The sequence below is a fragment of the Hypomesus transpacificus genome, chromosome 20, assembly GCF_021917145.1.
Source record: "Hypomesus transpacificus isolate Combined female chromosome 20, fHypTra1, whole genome shotgun sequence".
NCBI lineage: Eukaryota > Metazoa > Chordata > Actinopteri > Osmeriformes > Osmeridae > Hypomesus > Hypomesus transpacificus.
This window is the reverse complement of record NC_061079.1, coordinates 179,712-197,586: the sequence shown is the minus strand read 5'-3', so window position 1 is coordinate 197,586 and position 17,875 is coordinate 179,712. Positions and strand designations below refer to the sequence as shown.

At 48.2% G+C, this 17,875-nt stretch overlaps 2 protein-coding genes across 3 annotated transcripts; one reads left to right on the top strand and one right to left on the bottom strand.

Moving 5' to 3' along the window:
• Positions 1–436: 436 nt before the first annotated feature.
• klhl35 (kelch-like family member 35) lies at positions 437–6,501 on the bottom strand. Of its 2 annotated transcripts, none has more exons than XM_047043033.1 (7): positions 6,298–6,501; positions 3,426–4,329; positions 3,128–3,312; positions 2,715–2,833; positions 2,312–2,506; positions 1,649–1,837; positions 437–1,455 (listed from the first exon to the last, which is right to left on the bottom strand). In XM_047043033.1, the coding sequence occupies exons 2-7, from the start codon at positions 4,256–4,258 to the stop codon at positions 1,255–1,257; spliced, it is 1,722 nt and encodes a 573-aa protein (XP_046898989.1). In that variant the 5' UTR covers positions 4,259–4,329; positions 6,298–6,501; the 3' UTR covers positions 437–1,254. The 2 variants fall into 2 exon arrangements, with proteins under 2 accessions (XP_046898989.1, XP_046898988.1); XM_047043032.1 differs by lacking the exon at positions 6,298–6,501 and adding an exon at positions 6,119–6,262.
• A 1,329-nt stretch (positions 6,502–7,830) lies between these two features.
• emsy (EMSY transcriptional repressor, BRCA2 interacting) lies at positions 7,831–17,595 on the top strand. The gene is made up of 20 exons (XM_047043242.1): positions 7,831–8,134; positions 8,649–8,759; positions 8,879–8,978; positions 9,075–9,149; positions 9,272–9,447; positions 9,744–9,902; positions 10,061–10,320; positions 10,458–10,698; positions 11,185–11,373; positions 11,593–11,742; positions 12,157–12,330; positions 12,435–12,571; positions 12,797–12,964; positions 13,190–13,346; positions 13,426–13,557; positions 14,256–14,393; positions 14,937–14,941; positions 15,590–16,477; positions 16,893–17,228; positions 17,344–17,595. The coding sequence occupies exons 2-20, from the start codon at positions 8,654–8,656 to the stop codon at positions 17,533–17,535; spliced, it is 3,783 nt and encodes a 1,260-aa protein (XP_046899198.1). The 5' UTR covers positions 7,831–8,134; positions 8,649–8,653; the 3' UTR covers positions 17,536–17,595.
• The last annotated feature ends 280 nt before the right edge of the window (positions 17,596–17,875 follow it).

The following is a 17,875-nucleotide window of genomic DNA, read 5'->3' as shown; positions in this document are numbered from 1 at the left end:
TGAATTCCATGCAATTGAGATAAAAGCTTGTTATGATTCATTTCCAGATAAGGAGAACAGTCTTGAATCTGAAGATTCAGTTTCAGAACTTGAAGGCACAATGCATTCTTCAAACTTCCCATGAAGTAGTTCATTATTCTAGTTGGGGTTACCAAGGTTACCAACAGCATGGCACTCTGCTCATCTGTCATTGGGGCACCACTTGTTCAGGACTCAGTTAATCAGGTCATCATGAGAAAGAACTGGTTAACACACAGAGGTGTCTGGTTTCTACGGTGATCTGCACCTGCCTATCCCACCAGTGTCTGGTTTCTACGGTGATCTGCACCTGCCTATCCCAACAGTAGTGGGACAGTAGTTTTCTGAATGTGTCAGTAATAAGGAATTTTATTCATTCTGAAGGCCCATTTATGAATAAGCGCTATAAAATGCTCCATAGAGGCAATAAAGTTATTTATTATGTTCACAGTTGCACAAACAGATGCATTTTTTAAAGACATTAATACAATTACAATACCACCATACTCACTTGCTACCCTTAGAACATCTACGTTTAAATCAGTGTTTGAGGAACAGAATAATTCAGTGATTTCACAGTGTTGCTTTATACAGTTCAGATAATAGGATTTCACTTGAGAATATGATTCCAGTGTTCTTTGCAGAACAATATTTCAATAACTATGAAAACAATACAACAATGTATACACCCTAATACACATAACTGTTCTGGTTTACATTTTTTCTTTTGATTTACAGTTTATGGTTCAGTAAATAACAAATGAAACAACTCATGTAATATTATATTGACTATTGCTACATTAAATTATCAATATACTGCACTTCTGTGTATCTCTGTTGAGGTGAATCATGAGGTCATGCTTCCGCATCCACACACGCACTTAACTGGAAGTGCTTTGTTTCCTTGTCACAGCACATACTTGTCCATCATCACTGGAAGGATTGGGACTGTAGAAGCAGGATTTACAGGAAGACATTTGCTTTGATAGTATCACCTGTGTGTGCATCAGCTCATGCCTGAAAAGCTTCACATCCTTTTCATTCCCTAGTCTGACTGACAGGAACGTTTCAGAGCAACCACTTTATATATATATATGCTTACTTAAATATCACCCTTAATTACAACCAACACAGGCACAAAGTGAAACAGTATGTTTGTGCTGAGCTATAGTATAATCACATAAATATTTTTTTATCGTGTTCACAGTATTCCATGGCAACAGGTGACTGATCAGGCTAGGAGCGGCCGCTCTGAGGCAGCCGCTGGGTGATGGTGGCACAGCCGAGGTAACTGGCGCTGCGCGGCATGGCCAGATCCTCCTTCAGCTCTCCGCTCGCGGGGCAGAAAGACCAGATGCTGTGAGAGGCAGCTGCCCGCTGCTCCCTCCCCCCGAGGATGTATACCTTCCCCTCACAGACTGTCAGGGCACAGCCCTCCTGTCACACACACACACACACAGCAGAGGAGTCAGCTGGAAGGTTCTTAGGAACCTGAATACCAGAGAACTTCCTGATCAGGATCAGGTTTGCAATGTGATCTGACACGTCCCTATTACATAACCAACAGATGAAAGATTATATTTCAATTACTTTAGGATCTAGCTGGAGTAACTTTGTTGATGCAGCCTACCAGTTTCATTGAAACATCAGATACTGCTCTCCAAGTGTTGGTCTTTGGAGTGTAGCTGTAGATTTTGTCCATGAGTCCTCCTGCTACATAGATGGCGCTGTTGAGCACAGCTGCACTCAGACCTGTCTGAGAGAATGGGCAGCACGCAACAAACACCCAGCTGTCCTCCTCAGGGTCGTAGCACTGCACCTGTTACACACAACAGACACACTAGGCACTAAAGGCACGTGGCTTGCACAACAACATTTCATTACCTTGCAAAAAGTGCCAGTCAGTTTACAAAACAATACAGCTTCCAAATGTAGATTTTAGTTGTGGAATGAGCCCAATTCCACAATCTGTATGAAAATTCCATGTGTGCAAGGGATGGTATAGTTTCAATGATCACAGAGGCTCATTGAAATATGAGTAAAACCTAGTTTAAAAAATGCAGATCTTGTGTTACATAGGAATGTAGTCAACATATTTCCTTGACTATCATGTGTCAGTAGGCTGAACGATTTCCATTCCATAGTATTTAATTCATATGGGGAAGGAAATAAATTAGGTCTTATAAGTCTTTTATTAAATTAATAAAGTCTCTGAAGTGTGTATGAAGTCATGATCAATGGTTTACCATTCAGATCATGTTTGTGTTAAGTAGGTCTCCTTCCTGATCCTCACCTCGCTGGTGTTGCAGCCGTTGCTAACGGTGCCCCCGATGACGTAGACCTTCCCACTGCAGCCCGCCGCCGCCGCACCGCTCACAGGAAGAGGCAGCGGAGCCACTTCCTTCCATTGGTTGTCATAGCTACTGTAGACCTCCACACCTGACAACGGCCCCATCCCCATCCCGCTGATGCCTCCCACCACGTACAGCTGCAAGGGTTAGGGTTAGACAAACACAAGCACACTGGTCACTGACCGACAGGGCCAAGGATTAGGGTTAGACAAACACAAGCACACTGGTCACTGACCGACAGGGCCAGACGGTCCACAGTAGATAGTGCCTCCTTGTGAGACTGTGCAGTGTCGAGTACTGAGGTGTTTATGGAGCACCAGAGGATGCTCTGGTAAAGGCACTCACCTTCCCCAGCAGGGGGGCCATGGCGTGGAGCCGCCTGCCCTGGGCCAGGGGGGCGACCCGGAGCCAGTGGTCCAGCTGGGGCATGTAACGCCACACGTCTGAACTGTTCAGCTGACCGCCTGCAGTGACACACAACATCAAACTCGGAAAATATCATCTAATCCTTTTTTGGCCAATTCTTTTTGGGAGGGTCTAAACGGAGCTTTGTACAATTTCCACCAGCATACAAGACAAATGTAATATCCTATAAAGTAACACTTTAACACATTTTTTCCCTTGAGAGTGATTAGCGTTAGTTCTACACGCTACACTAATATGCTTCATGTAGCTTTATATTCTGTCACTTACAGATTAAAAGGTATTTACAAACCTCTTATAGTAGAAAGACCGAAGCGATGTAACTGTGTAATTACCTGATATATATATGTCATTCTGTAGCTCACAGGTGGCAAACTCTGTCTTTGCGTAACCAGGCATGGAGGCGCCTGGCGTCCACTCCTTGGTGTGGGGGCTGTGTTTCTCTGTAAACGACAGCCTCTGGAAACTGTTCTTGTTGGTGCCCCCGATCAGCACAATCATTTCTGCTACGCCCAGCGCCCTGAACACAGACAGTTCACTGTTCAAACACACTACCAAGTCTTCACCACAGCAGAATCCTCTTTTCTGATAGGAAACCGTTGCTCTGTGTAAGTTCTAGAGAAGCAGACTAACCTTCTGGGCCTGGGCCTGGCAGAGTCACCCTCCTTCCCCAGAACCTGGAACCTTCTGGCCTGCAGCACCAGGCGTCGGCACTCCCGGCAGTCCATCACCAGCTCGTTGTCCTCCACGGTGTTGAGGAGGAAGACCGGGTCCACCAGGGGCAGATGCACCAGCTCCAGCAGCTCTCTCAGGGCTCCCTTCCTCTCTCTGGGGTCATGCTGGACCCACCTCAGCACAGCCTTCAGCACAACCTCCTCCCGGCACACAGGCAGCTGAACGAGCTCCACCATGCGGTCTTTGGCGAGGCTCAGGAACTCCTTTTGCTTGCACACCTCAGCGAAGCTGCTGAACAGCAAAGTCTGGCACTGGCTGGCCAGCTGGGTCAGGGAGAAGCACCTGGCAAACTCCAGGATGCCCAGACAGTTGGAACAGTCAAGCAGCTCCTCCAGGTAGACAACGCAAGCCCTCCCCAGGACATCCACATTCAGGAGGTCTGCAGCTTGGTAAACGGTTGTGACGTTCTCCTCGCACAGCGCCACCTTCCCCTCGTACATGAAGTTGAGGAGGGTCTCCATGGTGATGGCAGTGATGCCCTGCATGTGTACGACCGCCTGGCTGCTCTCGAGAAACTGCCCCTGGAACATGGAGCGGAAGTAGAGGCTGGAGGCGCTGAGGGTGGCACGGTGGCAGGGGAACTCCCCTTCCTCCATCTGCAGGACCACGTCCGTGAAGGTTCCGCTCTTGCGGTAGGAGTTGAGCACCTGCAGGATGTGTTCTGCGTGGCGCGGGCCCTCGTAGAAGTCCCGCTCCACCCTCCTCTGCTCAGCAGGGTTCCCCAAACCCATCGTAACCAGGAACACAGGGGAAGCTGTAGCTTCTGTGGCTCAACAAGGAAATGTTGACCTTGTTTGGCAAACTGCAAAATGAAACAACTAGTCAGATAGTGTTGGAACAAGGAACGAGACGCACTTGTTCCGGGAGTACAACGGTACGTAAGAAAGATTTGCTGGATCTGATGTTAGTTTAGCTTAAAAAAACACCTTGAAAGTGTCCACAGAGAAACGAGGCTGGAAGCTAGAAAAAAATCCACTTTAAACCTTTAGAGAAATGGCGACCCGTTTCGACAAGTGGCTGTTAACATAGTATAATTTATTCACACAAATATACTATTATTTTTTAATTTATAAGCCTTTTTTATGTTTAAGATTGTTTGAAATAAAGGTTCTTCTTTAAAGAAACACTATTTTGCATCTGTAGCCTATTTTTCTGCACATTTTTACAAAGTCAAACTCGCTATTAATAAAAGTAATAGTAAAAGTAATATAATAAGTAATAATATTACTTTGTACAGAAAGTAATAATTTAACTTAAACACACTACTCTTACTGAACAATCATAAGGAATCACTAATATTGAACTTTTTTTGAGTAACTTCCCCCAACATTGGTTGTAACTGATTGAACTTCTTGTACTCACTTTAAATGATATTACTGTTGCTTGCTTTCCTACAGGTACACTCTTGCACTTTTGAGGTTCATGTTGATTAATTGTAACTTGTTTAACTACATGCTCTCATGTTTCTACCCATTGTCACTTATTTGCTTTTCACGATGTTTGCTTCATGTTTTGGTTACCCGCAATGTTTTTGAGGCTACCTCGTTGTTATGATCATTGACCTGGGCACTTTTGTAAAGCTCTCTCTTGGAAGTCGCTTTGGATAAAAGCGTCTGCTAAATGATTAAATGTAAATGTTGGACGACTTATCAAAACAGTCAATACTGTAGGCTAAATGTTTCCAAAAGGATGCAACAAAAATGTTTTATGGAAATGAAAAAAGTTATCTAAAATATTCAGGTTATGAAAATGTGGATTTAACGGGTAGGCCTATGAGAAAACATGGATAAGAAAACAACCATTGTTATTTAGGCTAATGTATCTAAGATACGGTTTATAAGAAACCATAGTAGGCCTACAATTTGAATAATCCATAATTGACTGATTATCAAAGGAGGCTCATTGAACAATACAATTACGATTTACACCCATAACAGCACAAATACACCAGCTGGACTGTCCATCGCTGCCCCCTGCACTGCTTTTGCTGGGGACACACTAAACGATTTTTTAAAATCTTATAAGATTTTCAAACTGTGAGAGACCACAGATATGAGGACAAAAAATCATAGATTTAGCCGTTTTGCTCCTACAGTGTGTGGTCAGTCTTGACACACCTCACGCCAAGGGAACATCTGATAAAATAATCATTAGAACCATCAAGATAATCGGGACATTACCTATGATTGTCGGAAGGGCCAAAATCGGCCCGATTATCCTGTGGTGTGTCCCCACTCCCCAGCATTAGTCATAACCCTTTAAGCGCTATGCTTAAGCGCAAGCTGTTAGATCTGTTCTTTTTTAAAGTAGCCTATGTTTTTAGAAAAAATATATTTCTATAACAAAGATTATACTCGTATGACTCGAATTGGACTAAACGCTATGTTGCTCATGTTTATCCGACCATGTAAATTGCTAACGTGAAAATGCAAAAGCGCCCAAGTATTTAGACTCAAGTCGTTTCTATTGATGCTATTTTAAATGACTAAATTAAAAAAGTATCTCAAAGTTGTTGAAAAGACATTGCGCTGTAATACTTAATGATAAGTAAGAAAAAAGAATAGCCTTAAAAATATATATAGTTTACCAACCTTCACTTCAACGAGCAATACGATAGGCTTAGTTTAAGTACGACAGAAGTATGAAGTTTACATCAGACGGAATGCTTCGTGTTCTGCCTTTCAGTATGAACTAATTAACTCACGGCCCCCTAGCTATTATACCTGCATAAAATGAAAATCGTAAATCTTAGAGAAAATACGCTACATACCTGTATGCAGGTGGAAAAAAGAGGAGGAGCTAGGCCTACGATTACCAGGTAGGCTCGACACAGCTAGGATCGTGAAAGTGGCCCCGATAGTCTTCAGACATCATAGTGGCGCTATCTTTTGGACAAGATTAGACACTGCAACAATGTGGATATTTGAGAACCGGTTATTTTTTCTGTGATTCCTATTAACTGAAGCCGGACGCTTCCTGCTTGGAAACACTTAGCCTACGGTTCTTGCTTGGAAACACATTACATTACATTTAGTTATTTAGCAGACGCTCTTATCCAGAGCGACTTACAGTAAGTACAGGGACATTTTCCCCGAGGTAAGTATGGTGAATTGCCTTGCCCAATGACACAACGTAATTTATTTGGCAAGGCCGAGAATCGAACCAACAGCATTCTGATTAATAGCCCTACTCCCTAACTGCTTAACCCTCTGACCCCTATAAATGTGTTTCACTAATGACACAATTGCCTATTATGAGGAAAAGTGGTTTGATATTCACTTTACTTCAAGTACAGTATAATAATAATACAAAGTGGCAGATATGGGATGTAAGTATAGGATTTGTTTGTCAATTTGTTTGTCCACATAGCCTACTTGAGAGAGTCTGACTGGAGAGAAATATCTAAAAGCCAGCCACGCGTTTATATGTTTACAGAAGTAGGCTATTTACTTTTCAGTACATCCAAACAAGGCACATTTATTTGTATAGCACATTTCAACAACAAGGCAATTCAAAGTGCATCACATAAAACCATGAAAGCATCAAAACATAATGCAAAAGAAAACAACATCACGCTCATCCTTGGCAAGACACCTGCCAACATACAACTTCATAATATCAGATTCTAGACCCTACACAGAAACACAAATAATTATTGGTAGATGGAAGTAAATCTATGTGAACCCTTTTCCTCACTCGAAACTAACCCTAACTTTTCAACTCTTTTGGCTTAGTTGATAGACAGGTTGTTAGTTTTCAATTAGGCTACTTTCGAGGAACTACCACTGTTTTTGACATCCAGCTGGCCCTGACAGTTGCGTCAACATCACTTTATTTTTTTGGCTACGAACCCCTGTTTCCTAAAGCGAGTTGTATTCAGTAAACTCGCTGTATGGAAAAGGCCCCAGCAGCCCCATGCATGCAGATATTGCAAATTGGTGCTGGGTAGAAATGATTTTCCTCCTTAAATGAGATTTGGTTAAAGTGATCATTGAATCATCCCTTTATTAGGTAGAATGAGGTGTGTATGCGTTAAAATTCAACAGACTATTTCGTCCCCGAAGATACAAGGCAATCGTAACCAAAGCAAAATAATCAGCAGTCAGACCCCAGTGTACAAAGAACGTCAACAGTGACGTCAAGGGGTCTTGCAAAGAATGACAAACACACTGCCACCCGTAGTAACAATCGTTTATAGGTGTATATGTAGAAATCCTATACATTGTTATATTAGGTGATTACATTAATCATAAGTTGTGATGACAGCTTCAATATATGAGATGTGTCAGGATACCATTCGTATAATATTTGTTTTATTATGCGCAGGCTTATCTTTCGCCAGCTTAAATTTAGGCCCAAGTGTTTTGGCTTCGATTAATCATGGCAGAATTGAAGGTCTAGGAGGGTTTAGTGTTGACTGTGTTGAAAAAATAGATATTTTCTTGTATTTGCTTTTGCCCAGCTGTCTTTGGATTCGCTAATATGTGAGGAAATATTCGTCCAGACGTTGAGGACTGTGATAACGTAATTGCACGCTCTTCTTTACCGTATGGTGAGAGAGGAAACTAGCATCTCCTGCTGAATAGAAGGTAGCAAGCCATCGTTAGGTAGGTAGCTAGCTAACTAGCTCACTCCCATTTTCTGAAGTCTGCGCAATTTGAAACGTTTCGTTGTACCATTTGATACTGTTAGTAAAATGTTGTTATAATAGACCTTAACAGCCATGAATTCATTAACAAATGAATTGGCCGGCTAGTTTTGAAAACGATGTGCTGCTAGTTAATGACTGAATTAAGGTAGTGAAAAGTCTTTGCTAAATAATTAAAATGATCAGAGGAAATCACAGGGTAATCTTTATCATACAATTTTTTTTACAACGATAACAAAACTATGAAATGAAAGATATTTAAATAGAGTATTTTCTACTGTTATTTTAACCTTAAAACCAATTATGTGGGCCTGGACATAACATGCAGTTAAACAGTATCTTGATCACAAACAAAATGTTATCTATCAAAAGAGAGGACACTATTACTTGCAAGCCCATGTAAAGTTTTGTATGTTAAACTGATGCAAGTAGTACCACATTTTGGTCATGCAGATTCCTCCTTCTCTCATCAGTGTTGATGATCCAGCAGGACAAGCCCATGCTGGCCTGCAGCATGCCTGTGCTTTGGCCCACACTGGTGGACCTGGGCAGAGACGAGTGTAAAAGGATCCTTAGGAAGCTGGGTACGATCTGATCTTCTTCATGTACAAGAGTTCAACTGTCTTGTAATGTTAACCCTGAATTGTATGGATCAGTAAGTATTGTGTTCGATCCTCTTGGAAACCCTTGAATGTGTTTTCAGAGTTGGAGGCGTACGCTGGAGTAATCAGTGCTCTGAGGGCTCAAGGAGACCTCACTAAGGACAAGAAGGATCTTCTCGGAGAGCTCACCAAAGTTCTCAGGTTTCTGTTGCTGCTCATTCTGCATTGGTAACATTGGGCTGCATTGAGATGTCATAGTTTTATTCAGTTGAACTGAACTCCCGTGGTCATCCACAGCATCTCAACGGAGAGGCATCGTGCGGAGGTCAGGAGGGCAGTGAACGACGAGCGCCTCACCACTATCGCTTATCAGTGAGCAACCTGACGCATCTCACCTCAGCAGGGTCACATGACGTGTTCATTGTACATGGTGTAATGGTAAAGACTGACAGTACTTCATGTGTGAAAATGTAACTCCCGTCTGTGTTTCACAGCATGTCTGGGCCCAACAGCTCGTCTGAGTGGTCTATCGAGGGCCGGCGCCTTGTCCCACTCATGCCCCGATTGGTCCCCCAGACGGCGTTTACCGTCACAGCCAATGCGGTGGCCAATGCCTCAGCCAATCAGAATGCCTCTCTCTTGATGCCTGCAGAAACGGGCAACAAAGAAGGTGAAGCTTCACTAACCCAACACCATACACCCTAACCCTGACCCTACACCCTGACCCTACACCCTGACCCTACACCCTGACCCTACGCTCTGACCCTACACCCTGACCCAACACCCTAACCCTGACCCTACGCCCTGACCCTACACCCTGACCCTAGACCCTGACTCTACACCCTAACCCTAACACCCTAACTAACCCTTCTCCCTGACCCTAACCATACGCCCTAACCCTTCACACTAACCCTACACGCTTTCCCTATGGAGGTGGAGGTTAACATGTACTCTGTAATGTTGCAGTGGTTGTTTGCTACTCCTACACAAGTACGACGTCCACCCCCACCAGCACCTCTGGAGGGGGCGCTGGCCTAGCAGGAGGAACAGTGAAGGCCTCGCGGCCGGCCAGCCCCGCCTCCAACGTGGTGGTGCTGCCCAGCGGCAGCACAGTCTACGTGAAGAGTAGGTCCAACTGAAACCTTGTAGTTTTAGCCAGGAAAGAGTCTTAAGTAAACCCTGTGTAACAACAGATCAGTGAATTTAAACCTGTTGTTCATGTGTCTGGGCCCTGGGTCAGGGAGTTCAGACCTGTCATTAACGTGTCTCCTGTATGCTGTCAGGTGTGAGCTGCTCTGACGAGGAGGAGAAACCTCGCAAGCGCAGGCGGACCAACTCGTCCAGCTCCACCCCCGTGCTGCTGAAGGAGGCGGCCAGGGTGACCCCGCCCCTCTCCAAGACCATCAGCGTGCCTGTGAGCGCTGCCCCCAAGATCAGCAACATCATGCAGAGTATCGCCAGCTCCCTGCCCCCACACATGTCCCCGGTGAAGATTACCTTCACCAAGCCTACCACCCAGACCACCAACACCACCACGCAGAAGGTAGAAGCACACAGCTGTCTGCCTGGACACAACCTGCAAATAGTGTGATAAATGACTGTTGTGACAGTGTTGGGTACTGGAAGTTGTTTAGGATTCCTTTAGCGATTTCTTCAGTTTTTTCTTTTTTGTTTCTTCAGGTAATCATAGTGACGACCTCTCCAAGCTCCAACTTTGTCCCCAACATTCTCTCCAAGTCTCACTCCCACAACTACGCGGCCGTATCCAAGCTGGTGTCCACCTCCATGCTGACTTCTGCCAGCCAGAAGCAGACCGTGGTCATTCCAGCCAGCTCCGCCCCCTCCTCCTCCCCAAACACGGTCGCCGTGACCACCATGGTCACCTCTAGCCCCTCGGTTGTCATGTCAACCATTGCTCATGGTACGTGTTTTTTTCTCCAACATAAACAGATGCGTCTGAGGTAATGCTGTGGTACAGTAGTTCTGCAGTATGTAAATATTGTCTGGTTTGATTGTACTGATATAGAGGTAAGTGGTGAATGTAGTACATACAGGAGGCTGTGTTCTCCAGGTGGCTGTTTGTGTGTAAACAGCTGTGTTCTGTGTTCTCCAGGTGGCTGTGTGTGTGTAAACAGCTGTGTTCTGTGTTCTCCAGGTGGCTGTGTGTGTGTAAACAGCTGTGTTCTGTGTTCTCCAGGTGGCTGTGTGTGTGTAAACAGCTGTGTTCTGTGTTCTCCAGGTGGCTGTGTGTGTGTAAACAGCTGTGTTCTGTGTTCTCCAGGTGGCTGTGTGTGTGTAAACAGCTGTGTTCTGTGTTCTCCAGGTGGCTGTGTGTGTGTAAACAGCTGTGTTCTGTGTTCTCCAGGTGGCTGTGTGTGTGTAAACAGCTGTGTTCTGTGTTCTCCAGGTGGCTCGGCTGCTGGGGTCAGGGTAGCCTCAGCCAGACTTCCCTCCCCCAAGACCCTCATGGGCTCCCCCACCCAGATCCTTGCCCAGTTTCCCAAGCAGGCCTCCCTGGCTGGGGGCTCCACCTTGGGCCAGGCCCAGACCACCGCCCCTGGCTCCAAGCCCTCCATCCAGAACAAGCAGGAGTCGGGTAAGCATGGCTGGCATGAACTCAAACCTGCTGGTTCATTAAAGACTACCTTGTATTGGAAAACACTACCTCTGGTCACATCATCAATTATCAATGGATCATTTTGAATGTTATGTTTTATGTATGCTTTTGCCTGTTCTTGAAGTGTCATGATTTCAGATTTCAAATGTTTTGAGTCAACCATTTATTTTCTGATGTCTGTTTTTGGTGTTCCCTCAGGAGTGAAGATCATCACCCAGCAGGTCCAGCCCAGTAAGATCCTGCCCAAGCCCTCATCTGCAGCCCTGCCCTGCAGCAACTCCTCCCCTATCATGGTCGTCAGTAGCAACGGAGCCATCATGACCAGCAAGCTAGTCTCCCAGCCCACAGGTAGGGTCATATCACCATGCTGCTCTACCAGGTAGGGTCATATCACCATGCTGCTCTACCAGGTAGGGTCATATCACCATGCTGCTCTACCAGGTAGGGTCATATCACCATGCTGCTCTACCAGGTAGGGTCATATCACCATGCTGCTCTACCAGGTAGGGTCATATCACCATGCTGCTCTACCAGGTAGGGTCATATCACCATGCTGCTCTACCAGGTAGGGTCATATCACCATGCTGCTCTACCAGGTAGAGTCATATCACCATGCTGCTCTACCAGGTAGAGTCATATCACCATGCTGGTATTCCATTCCACAGGTAGTACTTTACCCTGCAGTTGTTTTCCTTTCTGCTCAGTTACATTGAAACATGGTGTTTCTGCTCAGTTACATTGAAACATGGTGTTTCTGTGCAGGTTCCCAGGCCACCTACTCCAGGCCCAGCATGACCCCCACCATCGGGGCTCGCGTGACCACCTCCCCGGGCGGAGCTACGTACGTGAAGACCACCAGTGGCAGCATCATCACCGTGGTGCCCAAGTCCCTGGCCACACTGGGGGGCAAGATCCTCAGCAGCAGCATGGTGTCTGGTGGGTCTCTGGGGCCGGGGCTGGGGCCGGGGCTGGGGCGAGGTTGGATCTGTACCTCTGGAGTCGTTAGCTGCTGTTATAAACTGAACCTTTTCATTCTTCAGGTACAACAACTAAGATCACCACCATTCCTATGACCTCCAAGCCAAACGTGATCGTGGTGCAGAAGACCACAGGCAAGGGAACCACCATCCAGGGCCTGCCAGGCAAGAACGTTGTCACAACGCTCTTGAATGCTGGGGTCAGTATATTTTATGATATGTTCTAAAGGGTGTTTGTCAAGGGTTCTTAGTCTGGACCAAATCCCAAATCAGTGGGACCCAGGTTCCAAAATAGTTCTTTAAAGGAGGTATCTATCTAGGAGTATATTCTTCCTTGCGTCTCAAGGCTTCTCAAGTTCTCCTATCTGCTATCAGCTTGGTGTTTGCTCTGTGTCTGACCTGCACAGAAGCCCTCTCTGTTTCAGGGAGAGAAGACTCTCCAGGGGGCCAAGCCGGCCATCATCACCGCCTCCAGACCCATCACCAAGATGATCGTGACCCAGCCCAAAGCCCTGGGCCCCGGGTCCCAGCCCTCCACCACCACCAAGATCATCCCCACCAAGATCGTGTACGGCCAGCAGGGCAAGACCCAGGTCAGCCCCTCAGCCCCAACATCTGGACAACATGAACAACATTTTCCATTTATTAAGTAGCTTATTGTAAATAATATGTTATTATTGTTGTCTTGACCAAAAGGTCCTTTGCTGTGTAGTCTAGCTCTTGAAAAACCAAATTCCAATGTTCCTGGACTACTGTTGTCATGGTGTGGTGACTCCTGGACTACAGTAGTCATGGTGACAGGTCTGGCTGTGCTGCAGGTACTGATCAAGCCCAAGCCTGTGTTCCAGGCGGCACTGGTGAGCGAGGCCAGGCAGCAGGCTTCCCGCTCCACAGACCCCGGCCAGGAGGGGGCGCTGAAGGATGAGGACCGGGGGAGTTCTCCCCCCGAGGACTTGTTCCACAGCGGTCCTCCGGGTAGGGCACCGCAGGGTTCACCAGCACACTGTGAGAGTCAGCACATTGGTACGATATCATTGTCATCCTCCTTCCTCAGAGTCCCAGCCTGTAGTGCACCTGATCTCCTCCAGGGGGCAGGAGTGGGCTGAGCAGGAGGTGTTGGTGGAGTCCAGTCCCACTATCATGTACCAGGAAGTGTCAGGTGGCAGGGAGGAGCAGCAGACCACAGGTGGGCATCGTCTCCAATGGAAACCACCTGCTCTTTTGTTGTTTTTGTTACCTGCAGCCCAGGTGACGTCAGCTTGCATTAGGAGAGCCTGTGTATTCAGTGAAGAACTTAGGGGTTTTCCACTTCAGCAGACTGCTGCAGGTTATCTAGCGTCAAATGAAAACAAGTAAACAATGTTTGATAGCAACAGCTTTCCAATGCCTAGCGATTCATGCGATAAATCTGACATATGCCACTAGTTAATAGGGCTGGGCGGTATGGCGTTCATACCGGAATACCGCCCAGCCCCACCAGTTAATAGATCAAATATTCACATATCCCTGGATCACCCAGATTTAGTTTTTAAAGAAACCAACAGTTTAATGTTTAACTAACAGTTTGCTTATTCATTGTCTAGTTTAACTAAATTAATTAACAAATTTAGTTCCTTGGTGTTTGGGAAGTTAGCGTCAGTTATATATTCATCAATCACTGGAAGTAGAAAACAAACATTTTATCAATGATTAAATTATCAATATGTTTTGATTTTAAATGTAGCCAGAAACATCTTTAGAAAGCAGCAACAGAACATGTCAAGGAGTATTAGCCAACTCCGACACTATCTTTCAAAGCTGGTCGTGCTTCATACAGCTGAGATGTGGTCAAGATGATTTCAGTGTGTTCAGTTGAATGTATATTTGTGTGTGTTTACTGTCCAGTCAAGGAGAAGAATGAAGCTAACCCAAGACAGCACATGGTGGACTTGTGTCAGATGGTGGTTCACACAGCCCAGGAGAAGGAGCCTCCAGGGTCATCCTGCTCCTCCTCAGAGCCCCGCGTGGACTTCACCACAGCTGGTACAACTGGCCTCTTTAATTAGCAAACACTAGGGCCCATAACAACACAGGGATAGGGTGAAAGCTCACCTTACTGTGTGAGTTTGGATGAGATGCTTAAGTGAAAGCACCAGATGTGGTGGTGTGCTGCTGGGTGGAGGGACACCATACTGCAGTGCTCCCTGGGTCAATCACTTAGTGCAGCTCAACATGGTGGCAAATGCATTTGTATTTATTTCTTTTTTATTTAAGCATCCAAACTACTCTGCAATCCAGGTCCTTAGGTCCTAATCACTGCAGCGGCAGCATTTCTACTTCATACAGTGCCCAGTTTGTGTGATAATCAAGCCCCAGACACACACAGTTTGATAGTGTGTGCCATAAACTGTGCATCCCAGTGTTCCACATTCCAACACAACCCTAAATGCTGTGTGTCTTTGTGCCATGTCACCAGGTACTTGTTAAAATAGCACAGTTATAGTAAATTCATTTTGAACGTTGATGTTTTTACTACTGTGAAGCACATGACTGCTCTGACGCACGCTTCATCTCCTCCTCCTGCAGGCAAGGTGAGCAGGCCTGGTCCTCCAGCAAGGCAGCAGGGTGGGGGAGACCAGCAGGGGGTCAAGTCTGTTCCCTCCTCCTCCATCACCGTCACACATCTGGTCCAGCTGGTCAGGGCTGGCCCACCTGGTCCAGCTGGTAGGGGCTAACACACCTGGTCCAGCTGGTCGGGGCTAACACACCTGGTGCAGCTGGTCAGGGCTGGCCCACCTGGTCCAGCTGGTCGGGGCTAACACACCTGGTCCAGCTGGTTGGGGCTAACACACCTGGTCCAGCTGGTATGGGCTAACACACCTGGTCCAGCTGGTCGGGGCTAACACACCTGGTCCAGCTGGTGGCCAGCAGGGGGCAGAACCACCACCCTTTCCAGTAGCATGATGCTTCCTTTCCTGTCTGTAGACACAAGCTGTGACCTTATCAAGTGCATTCATCATTATTGGCCAATATGAATAAAAAAAATCATGAATCGATTTTTTACCAAATCGTGAGGTACCAAAAGATTCCCACCCCTACTGTGTTTATTCATAGTTTGGGTTATTTAGGTCCTCATGACAGGTATTGTGTAGTGAGATTGTACTCACATATACATACTTTCTTTTCTTTTTTCGATTGTGTAAAAATGTGACACGTAAATAAAGTGTGCTCCCTTTCAGGTGTTGAAGCATGCGGAGATCTCCCAGGAGGAGGGCGAGCTGGAGGGAGACACCCTGGACCCCCAGACAGGTCTCTTCTACCGGTCCAGCCCAGCCCTGCAGGGGCTCCCCTCCAGCAGAACCCAGCCAGACGCCAGCAGACACACCCCACACTCCACCCAGATCCCAGCCCCCCCATCCCAGAGCAGGCCCCAGCCCTCCCCCTCCTCCACCTCCCCCTCTCTGGGTAAGAGCCCCCCCCTGCTCCAGGAGCCCCCCCTACCCAGCCCCCTCCCTCTGGGGCTGAGCCTGAGGGAGAAGTCATCTGTGTTGGCACCGGGGGTGTCCCAGGCCCCCACGGCCCCCTCCAAGCTCCTGGTAACTCCTCAGGCCCCTGCCCCCTCCAAGCCTCTGCTAACCCCCCAGGTGCCTGCCCCCTCCAAGCCCCTGGTAACCCCCCAAGCCTCTGCCCCCTCCAAGCCCCTGGTAACCCCCCAAGCCTCTGCCCCCTCCAAGCCCCTGGTAACCCCCCAGGCCTCTGCCCCCTCCAAGCCACTGGTGCCCCCACAGGCCCCCGTCCCCCCTGCCCCTTCCAAGCCCCTGGTAACTCCCCAGTCCACTGCCCCCTCCAAGCCCCTGGTAACCCCCCAGGCCCCCTGCCCCTCTGCCCCCTCCAAGCCCCTGGTAACCCCCCAGGCCCCCTGCCCCTCTGCCCCCTCCAAGCCCCTGGTAACCCCCCAGGCCCCCTGCCCCTCTGCCCCCTCCAAGCCCCTGGTAACCCCCCAGCTCCCCAGGCTACAGCAGGCCCCCACCTCTCACCACAGGCCCCTCCACACCCAGCTGTCCCAGCCCCCACCCCTGCAGGCGCACCACCCTGTGGCCTCTGACAAGCTGCCTCTCTCCTGTCAGGTGAGTGCTCCCTGTGACGCCACAGAAGAGATACACGAGCACACCTGGAAACACCTGGAAACACATTGGACATCTGCCTTAGCACTGACCTGTTGGGTTGTCTCACAGTTAGACTGCATGAACACTGCTCATAAGTTCTGTATGTATCAAATAGAGTCATGTTCTATTTTACATTGATCAACTCAATTCTATAATGTTTTTTGTCCAACATCACCAGATTGGTAAATTGGTTTTGGAAAAACATTCCCTTCTTTGAATTAGAGATTTGTTTTTTGGAACTACCCCCAAAAACCTTGAACTTGTTCCTAACATCCATCTTTTCCTTCTCTCTCTCTCTCTCTCTCTCTCTCTGTCTCTCTGTCTCTCTGCCTCTCTCTGTCTCTCTCTGTCCCCATCTCTCTCTCTCTCCCTCCAGCCTCCTATCATCACGCAGGGTGCCAGTGTGACTAAGATCACGTTTGGCCTCCAGACGGCTCCTGTTTGCAGCGCTGAGGCGCGGAGGCCGGAGGCCAAGCCGTCAGACATCCTGAAGATCTCCATGATGGAGGCAGAGATTGACCCCAGTGCAGAGCCCATGCTGGTGGACTCCTCCAGCGACTGCAGCCCCTACGGAGGGGCCCTGGCCGGGGGGCCCGAGGAAGGCTCCAGCCCCCTGATCAGCAGCTCCCTGCCCCCCTCCAGACCTCCACAGCTGTCCCGCCTCCAGAGCAGTGACATCCCTAAGAGCAGAGACACCCTGGACGTGATAGAGGTATTTTTAATACATGACGAGTAATAACTAATAGGGCTGCCTGAAACCTTCCTTGTGTTACATGAACACCCTCCCTGCTGTGTAACAGCAGAGTAACAGCTGTCGTCTCCCGCAGGTGATTCCCCAGTTCTCCATCATGCCAGACTCCAGCCAGTCCAATGTGGTGGTGGAGCCCAGTGGCTTCCTCCAGATCTCTGACTACACCAGCCAGCGTCTGGAAGAGGACAGCATGGAGGTGGACAGCAGCGTGGAGGAGGCCGCGGCCGTCAGCCCCAACCAGGAGGGTGTGGCCGACCAGTCCCAGTGACCACTCCCCCCCCAGTGACCCCGCCTCACCTCCCCCCCAGTGACCCCGCCTCACCTCCTCCCCCCCCCCAGTGACCCCGCCTCACCTCCCCCCCAGTGACCCCGCCTCACCTCCTCCCCCCCCCCCAGTGACCCCGCCTCACCTCCCCCCCCAGTGACCCCGCCTCACCTCCCCCCCCCCCCCCAGTGACCCCGCCTCACCTCCCCCCCCAGTGACCCCGCCTCACCTCCTCCCCCCCCCCAGTGACCCCGCCTCACCTCCCCCCCAGTGACCCCGCCTCACCCCCCCCCCCCCAGTGACCCCGCCTCACCTCCCCCCCCCCCCCCCCAGTGACCCTGCC

What these genes read in the sequence shown, in the direction of transcription:
- klhl35 (XM_047043033.1), bottom strand. Translation starts at nt 4,258, where the DNA reads ATGGGTTTGGGGAACCCTGCTGAGCAGAGGAGGGTGGAGCGGGACTTC. An exon ending in TGGCCCCCCTGCTGGGGAAG is followed by an intron (nt 2,507 to 2,714) that starts GTGAGTGCCTTT and finishes TAACCCTTGCAG; the next exon opens with CTGTACGTGGTGGGAGGCAT. An exon ending in CTGATGTTTCAATGAAACTG is followed by an intron (nt 1,456 to 1,648) that starts GTAGGCTGCATC and finishes TGTGTGTGACAG; the next exon opens with GAGGGCTGTGCCCTGACAGT.
- emsy (XM_047043242.1), top strand. Translation starts at nt 8,654, where the DNA reads ATGATCCAGCAGGACAAGCCCATGCTGGCCTGCAGCATGCCTGTGCTT. An exon ending in GAGCTCACCAAAGTTCTCAG is followed by an intron (nt 8,979 to 9,074) that starts GTTTCTGTTGCT and finishes GGTCATCCACAG; the next exon opens with CATCTCAACGGAGAGGCATC. An exon ending in CAGCAGCAGCATGGTGTCTG is followed by an intron (nt 12,331 to 12,434) that starts GTGGGTCTCTGG and finishes TTCATTCTTCAG; the next exon opens with GTACAACAACTAAGATCACC.